The sequence below is a fragment of the Nansenia antarctica genome (genome assembly GCF_963989245.1).
Source record: "Nansenia antarctica genome assembly, chromosome: 17".
Lineage (NCBI taxonomy): Eukaryota > Metazoa > Chordata > Actinopteri > Argentiniformes > Microstomatidae > Nansenia > Nansenia antarctica.
Window position 1 is genome coordinate 64250 of NC_137687.1, and position 8025 is coordinate 72274.

The 8025-nt window shown below is 53.5% G+C and overlaps 1 protein-coding gene across 1 annotated transcript in view; it reads left to right on the forward strand.

The window, feature by feature from the left end:
* The window catches only part of dnajc13 (DnaJ heat shock protein family (Hsp40) member C13), a gene marked incomplete at its 5' end in the record, with an annotated part of 103643 nt that overhangs the window by 27608 nt on the left and 68010 nt on the right, over positions 1–8025 (forward strand). Inside the window, 3 exon segments of the mRNA XM_080547697.1 lie at positions 4929–5004; positions 5356–5505; positions 5911–5952. Coding sequence (XP_080403823.1) covers positions 4929–5004; positions 5356–5505; positions 5911–5952 — 268 coding nt within the window.

The following is an 8025-nucleotide window of genomic DNA, read 5'->3' on the forward strand; positions in this document are numbered from 1 at the left end:
TGATCTGAGGTTCGGGGCTGTTTTCTCTCCATTCTATCTCCGTTGTTCAGGAAACAGTGCTGCTCGAATAGTGCATTGTGGGATTATGAGTTTTAGTGTACTTTTTTTGTTACTTTCTGACCTACCGATCCACTCTAATATCCTCAAGGGAAACACATTGGCATATTAATCGCTTAAATAGACACAATTCAACTTGTTTCATGTAACTTGAAAAAACGAATAATTGTGAAATAACATTGTAAACCCGTATCATGGGTCTAGCGTAGCATTGAATCATTGTTGACGGTGAACTGTGTTCGAGTAGTGCATTTTGGGACATTGAGTCTTAACGTGCTAATTTCTGAGCTACTCTTTGGCCCCAATATTTTCTCCGAAAACATAATAGTATGTTAAATCACCTAGACACACACAGTTTAACTGGTTTGCAAATAAACATATAAGAAAAAAGAACAATATAAACCAGTGTTAGAGGTCTAACATGACGTTGCTCGTTATCAAAGCCAGCAGTAGTGTCTCATATACTCATCCACTACCGTTCTCTTCTTGGATTCGTTTGATGAAACTTTCCACTTCTGTCGGTGTGCCAAAAGTTTGTGTTTTGTCCTTGTGTGTCACCAGCAATCTAGCCGGGATCAACATGCCATGTTTTATCCCCATGCTACGTAATTTCTGTCTGGCGGAGTCGAATTCCTTCTGCTTCTTGTGTTCTCCTGTCGCTAGGTCGGGGTAGAAACGTACTGGTTTGTCCTTGTGTAGGATTTGTTTTTGGGCTCTGGCTGCTCTTAATACAGTCACCTTATCTCTGTCGTTCAGGAATTTCATGATCATCGTTCTCGGAGGCGCGTTGGGTTCCCGTCTCTGACCAATGCGATGAGCTCTCTCCAGTGTGAGTTTGGATCTTAGTGCTGTGAGCCCCAGTGTCTCCGGTATCCAACTCTCGAGAAAGGTGCAGGCGTCGTCTCCCTCCTCTCCCTCTCGCAGGCCAACGAGTCTCAGATTAGACCGCCTGGCTCTTGATTCTAGGTCTGTCACCTTGTCTTCCAGCGCTTGTTTCTTTCCCTCCAGAGAGTGGACCTTAGCCTGGAGGACATTCACCTCATCCTCCGTGTTGGAAATACGGACCTCTGCATGTGTAATTCGTTCCGTACATTCTCCCATATCTTTCCTCAGTCCATCAATTGCGACCAACATTTCTTCATGTCGGTTTGCAGACTCGGACCTCAATTCTCTGATAGCTTCCAGAATCCTGTCATATTTTCCCCCTTCTTCCTCAGCAGTTTCTGTGATCCCCGCGCTGCTCGAGTTAGCTTTAGCATCGTCCTTGTTTTTAGGAGAGCTGAAGTCCATAATTTTAGATTGTACTTGTGGGTTCTTTCGGGTACTCGGTTTCCCTTGTGTAGACGACATCTTTTACGAGTGGTATGGCTGATTTTCGTTGACTTTAGCTAGGTTTGTAACAGAATTTGTTTGACGATTTTAGTGGAGGTGAGAAAACCAGTCTTCTCAGCACGCCGCCATTACCGGAAGTCGTCAGCCACTAGATATTTAATCTATCATATTTATGTGTTTGGTACCTAGGCCATATCCTCCACTGCCCTCACCTGAGCCCTCAGACAATCTGCCTCTGGAAGTGAACAGGTGAAGATGATGTTCTGTTCAGTAAGGGTTAGGGTTAGGGGTAGGTCGTCGCCTGTCACAAAAAAACTCCTGCAGATGGACGTCCTCAACAATTGTTTAAGTGGAAACCCTGCCCGAGAGGCTTCTCTCCGCCGTGGGCAGGGCACCTCTGGCCGCCGCCCTGAGACGGAGCGTGTTGCTATTTCAGTCATGGCTTATTTTCAGCTCCGACGGTATATTGGGATCAGTGATTGATGGGGAACAATGTTAGCGGGCAACAATTGATTGGGAGTGCTGACAGGGTTCATTAGCAGGCACCAGTAGACATCTCTGGCATACCCCACCAACGCCAAGAGCACTGGAAACCTGCCTCAGTCAGTCCTACGTTCCAGTGATTCAGACTGAAGTGTAACTAACCCTCACTGTTCACTGTGGAGTGCCATCTCTGTGTCCCTGTAGCTGTCTGTCTGTCTGTCTCTGTAGCTGTCTGTCTCTCCCTGTAGCTGTCTGTCTGTCCCTGTAGCTGTCTCTGTGTCCCTGTAGCTGTCTCTCCCTGTAGCTGTCTGTCTGTCTCTGTAGCTGTCTCTCCCTGTAGCTGTCTGACTGTCCCTGTAGCTGTCTGTCCCTGTAGCTGTCTGTCTGTCCCTGTAGCTGTCTGTCTGTCTCTGTAGCTGTCTGTCTGTCCCTGTAGCTGTCTGTCTGTCTCTGTAGCTGTCTGTCTGTCTCTGAAGCTGTCTGTCTGTCTCTGTAGCTGTCTGTCTGTCCCTGTAGCTGTCTGTCTGTCCCTGTAGCTGTCTGTCTGTCCCTGTAGCTGTCTGTCTGTCCCTGTAGCTGTCTGTCTGTCCCTGTAGCTGTCTGTCTGTCTGTCTCTGTAGCTGTCTGTCTGTCCCTGTAGCTGTCTGTCTGTCTCTGTAGCTGTCTGTCCCTGTAGCTGTCTGTCTCTCCCTGTAGCCGTCTGTCTGTCCCTGTAGCTGTCTGTCTGTCTGTCTCTGTAGCTGTCTGTCTGTCCCTGTAGCTGTCTCTCCCTGTAGCTGTCTGTCTGTCTCTGTAGCTGTCTGTCTGTCCCTGTAGCTGTCTGTCTGTCTCTGTAGCTGTCTGTCCCTGTAGCTGTCTGTCCCTGTAGCTGTCTGTCTGTCCCTGTAGCTGTCTGTCTGTCCCTGTAGCTGTCTGTCTGTCCCTGTAGCTGTCTGTCTCTCCCTGTAGCTGTCTGTCCCTGTAGCTGTCTGTCCCTGTAGCTGTCTGTCTGTCCCTGTAGCTGTCTGTCTGTCTCTGTAGCTGTCTGTCTGTCCCTGTAGCTGTCTGTCCCTGTAGCTGTCTGTCTGTCTCTGTAGCTGTCTGTCTGTCTCTGTAGCTGTCTGTCTGTCCCTGTAGCTGTCTGTCTGTCCCTGTAGCTGTCTGTCTGTCCCTGTAGCTGTCTGTCTGTCCCTGTAGCTGTCTGTCTGTCCCTGTAGCTGTCTGTCTGTCTCTGTAGCTGTCTGTCTGTCCCTGTAGCTGTCTGTCTGTCCCTGTAGCTGTCTGTCTGTCTCTGTAGCTGTCTGTCTGTCCCTGTAGCTGTCTGTCTGTCCCTGTAGCTGTCTGTCTGTCTCTGTAGCTGTCTGTCTGTCTCTATAGCTGTCTGTCTGTCCCTGTAGCTGTCTGTCTGTCCCTGTAGCTGTCTGTCTGTCTCTGTAGCTGTCTGTCTCTGTAGCTGTCTGTCTGTCCCTGTAGCTGTCTGTCTGTCCCTGTAGCTGTCTGTCTGTCCCTGTAGCTGTCTGTCTGTCTCTGTAGCTGTCTGTCTGTCCCTGTAGCTGTCTGTCTGTCTCTGTAGCTGTCTGTCTGTCCCTGTAGCTGTCTGTCTGTCTCTGTAGCTGTCTGTCTGTCCCTGTAGCTGTCTGTCTGTCCCTGTAGCTGTCTGTCCCTGTAGCTGTCTGTCTGTCCCTGTAGCTGTCTGTCTGTCCCTCTAGCTGTCTGTCTGTCCCTGTAGCTGTCTGTCTGTCCCTGTAGCTGTCTGTCTGTCCCTGTAGCTGTCTGTCTGTCCCTCTAGCTGTCTGTCTGTCCCTGTAGCTGTCTGTCCCTGTAGCTGTCTGTCTGTCTCTGTAGCTGTCTGTCTGTCCCTGTAGCTGTCTGTCTGTCCCTGTAGCTGTCTGTCTGTCCCTGTAGCTGTCTGTCTGTCCCTGTAGCTGTCTGTCTGTCTCTGTAGCTGTCTGTCTGTCCCTGTAGCTGTCTGTCTGTCCCTGTAGCTGTCTGTCCCTGTAGCTGTCTGTCTGTCTCTGTAGCTGTCTGTCTGTCCCTGTAGCTGTCTGTCTGTCCCTGTAGCTGTCTGTCTGTCTCTATAGCTGTCTGTCTGTCCCTGTAGCTGTCTGTCTGTCCCTGTAGCTGTCTGTCTGTCCCTGTAGCTGTCTGTCTGTCTCTGTAGCTGTCTGTCTGTCCCTTTAGCTGTCTGTCCCTGTAGCTGTCTGTCTGTCCCTGTAGCTGTCTGTCTGTCTCTGTAGCTGTCTGTCTGTCCCTGTAGCTGTCTGTCCCTGTAGCTGTCTGTCTGTCCCTGTAGCTGTCTGACTGTCCCTGTAGTTGTCTGTCCCTGTAGCTGTCTGTCTGTCCCTGTAGCTGTCTGTCTGTCCCTGTAGCTGTCTGTCTGTCCCTGTAGCTGTCTGTCTGTCCCTGTAGCTGTCTGTCCCTGTAGCTGTCTGTCTGTCTCTGTAGCTGTCTGTCCCTGTAGCTGTCTGTCTGTCTCTGTAGCTGTCTGTCTCTATAGCTGTCTGTCTGTCCCTGTAGCTGTCTGTCCCTGTAGCTGTCTGTCCCTGTAGCTGTCTGTCTGTCCCTGTAGCTGTCTGTCTGTCCCTGTAGCTGTCTGTCTCTATAGCTGTCTGTCTGTCCCTGTAGCTGTCTGTCCCTGTAGCTGTCTGTCTGTCTCTGTAGCTGTCTGTCTGTCTCTGTAGCTGTCTGTCTGTCCCTGTAGCTGTCTGTCTGTCTCTGTAGCTGTCTGTCTGTCTCTGTAGCTGTCTGTCTGTCTCTGTAGCTGTCTGTCCCTGTAGCTGTCTGTCTGTCTCTGTAGCTGTCTGACTGTCCCTGTAGCTGTCTGTCTGTCCCTGTAGCTGTCTGTCTGTCCCTGTAGCTGTCTGTCTGTCCCTGTAGCTGTCTGTCTGTCTCTGTAGCTGTCTGTCTGTCTCTGTAGCTGTCTGTCCCTGTAGCTGTCTGTCCCTGTAGCTGTCTGTCTGTCCCTGTAGCTGTCTGTCTGTCCCTGTAGCTGTCTGTCTGTCTCTGTAGCTGTCTGTCCCTGTAGCTGTCTGTCTGTCCCTGTAGCTGTCTGACTGTCCCTGTCTTGTGTGTTCCAGGTACAAGCGCGTCTTCTCAGTGGGCACCTGTGGCATCACCACCTACAACCCTGCCACGCTAGAAGTCACAAACCAGGTCAGTGTGCTGCTCACCCTCACTGCTAACCCTAACCCTCAGTCATATGAAATAACAGTCTGTTAGCCTGTCAGTCTGTTAGCCCGTTAGCCTGTTAGCCTGTTAGCCTGTTAGCCTGTCAGTCTGTTAGTCTGTTAGTCTGTCAGTCTGTTAGCCTGTCAGTCTGTTAGCCTGTTAGCCCGGAACGTCATGAAGAGCTGCATTGTTACATTCCTAGCTGTCTGCGTTGTTTGTAGAGGATGTTTAGCGCTGTTTGTTGTTGTGTTGGCGTCATGTCTATAACCTGTCTATAACATGTCTATAACCTGTCTATAACATGTCTATAACCTGTCTATATCTATATGTCTACAGTGGCCCTATGGGGACATCTGTGGCATCGGGCCGGTGGGGAAGGGCCAGGGCACCGAGTTCAACCTCACGTTTCGCAAAGGCAGCGGCAGGAAGTCTGAAACCCTGAAGTTCTCCACAGAGCACCGCACAGAGCTGCTCACAGAGGCCCTGGTGAGAGAGAGCTACACCACAACCCTAACCCTAACCCTAAACACACGTCAATAACCAGAACACACACACCCAAACACCGCATACGCTGTCATGGAAATACACACGTCAATAACCAGGGTTAGAGGCAGACATCTCATGAAGGGTTAGAGGCAGAGAGACCCTCTCCCCAGACCTCTGCAACCAGACAGTGGAGCAGCACAGTAATGACGCTGGTTACCCATGGATTGAAATTCAATTAAAAAGGTTGTGTTGATGTGTTGAATACTTATTTCCCCCACTGTATCTAAACTGATTCCTCCATTATCTAACCAGAATACCATGTCTGTATTACAGGAGGAATTTGAATACATTCAGATAGAAAAGTGTAAATATGTATTTAATGGGATGACTTCTTCTTTTCTGCAGAGATTCAGGACCGACTTCTCAGAGGGAAAGATCACTGGCAGGGTGAGTACCCACCCACCTCCCTGCCTCCCTCCCTCCCTCTCTCCCCTCCTCCTGGCAGGGTGAGTACTGAGATCACTGGCAGGGAGGTGGGGAGGGAGGGAGGGAGGTGGGGAGGAAGGGAGGGAGGGAGGGAGGCAGGGAGGGAGGGAGGGAGGGAGGCAGGGAGGGAGGGAGGTGGGGAGGAAGGGAGGGAGGAAGGAAGGGAGGGTGGTGGGGAGGAAGGGAGGAAGGGAGGTGGGGAGGGAGGGAGGCAGGGAGGGAGGGAGGGAGGGAGGGAGGCAGGGAGGTGAGGTGGGGAGGGAGGGAGGGAGGTGGGGAGGCAGGGAGGCAGGGTGGCAGGAGGGCAGGGTGAGTACTGAGATGGTGTCTTGAGAGAGAGAAGGAGAACCTCAATGGAGGAGTCTGTAATGACTGACTGAAGCTCCATTTAAGACTTGGAACCCACACAGAGTAGAGATGGAGGATATAAACCAACGAATGAATGAATGAATGAATCGAAAGAAAGAAAGAAAGCTATCAGCCACTCTCTACCACTCTAGGGGTCACACTCACCCACTCTCTACTACTCTCGGGTTCTCTACCACTCTCGGGTTCTCTACCACTCTAGGGGTCTCTACCACTCTAGGGGTCACAACCACTCTAGGGGTCTAGGGGTCTCTACCACTCTAGGGGTCACACTGAATACTGTCAGAAGTGAAAATGATGAGGACGAAGAACAGCAGTGGAGCTGTACTTCCCTAGTACTGTAGCTCCTCCTGTGTTGACAATAGGATGTGTGTCCTCCCCTCTCCCCTCCTCCTCTCTCCCCTCTCCCCTCCTCCCCTCTCCCCTCCTCCCTCTCCCCTCCTCCCCTCTCCTCTCCTCCTCTCTCCCCTCCTCCTCTCTCCTCTCCTCCTCTCTCCCCTCCTCTCCCCTCCTCCCCTCTCCCCTCCTCCTCTCTCCCCTCTCCCCTCCTCTCTCCCCTCCTCCTCTCTCCCCTCCTCCTCTCTCCTCTCTCCCCTCCTCCCTCTCCTCTCTCCCCTCCTCCCCTCTCCCCTCCTCTTCTCTCCCCTCCTCTCCTCTCCCCTCCTCCCCTCTCCCTCCTCCTCTCTCCCCTCTCCCCTCCTCTCCCCTCCTCCCCTCTCCCTCCTCCTCTCTCCTCTCTCCCCTCCTCCTCTCTCCTCTCTCCCCTCCTCCCCTCTCCCCTCCTCTTCTCTCCCTCCTCCTCTCTCCCCTCTCCCCTCCTCTCCCCTCCTCCTCTCTCCCCTCCTCCCCTCCTCCTCTCTCTCCTCTCTCTCCTCTCTCCCCTCCTCCTCTCTCCTCTCTCCCCTCTCCCCTCTCCCCTCCTCCTCTCTCCCCTCTCCCCTCCTCCTCTCTCCTCTCTCCCCTCCTCCTCTCTCCTCTCTCCCCTCTCCCCTCTCCCCTCCTCCCCTCTCCCCTCCTCCTCTCTCCCTCTCTCCCCTCCTCCTCTCTCCCTCTCCCCTCCTCCCCTCTCCCCTCCTCCCCTCTCCCCTCCTCCTCTCTCCCCTCTCTCCCCTCCTCCCCTCTCCCCTCCTCCTCTCTCCTCTCTCCCCTCCTCCCCTCTCCCCTCCTCCTCTCTCCTCTCTCCCCTCCTCCTCTCTCCCCTCCTCCCCTCTCCCCTCCTCCTCTCTCCCCTCCTCCCCTCTCCCCTCCTCCTCTCCCCTCCCCCTCTCCCCTCCTCTCCCACCTCCTCTCTTCCCTCCTCCTCTTCTCTCCCCTCCTCCCTCTCCCCTCCTCTCCCCACCTCCTCTCTTCCCTCCTCCTCCTCTCTCCCCTCCTCCCCTCTCCCCTCCTCTCCCCTCCTCATCTCTCCCCTCCTCCTCTCTCCCCTCCTCCTCTCTCCCCTCCTCCCCTCTCCCCTCCTCCTCTCTCCCCTCCTCCCCTCTCCCCTCCTCCTCTCTCCCTCCTCCTCTCTCTCTCCCCTCCTCCTCTCTCCCTCCTCCCCTCTCCTCTCCCCTCCTCCCCTCTCCCCTCCTCCTCTCTCCCTCTCCCCTCCTCCTCTCTCCACTCCTCCTCTCTCCCCTCCTCCTCTCCCCCCTCCTCCCCTCTCCCCTCCTCCTCTCTCCCCTCCTC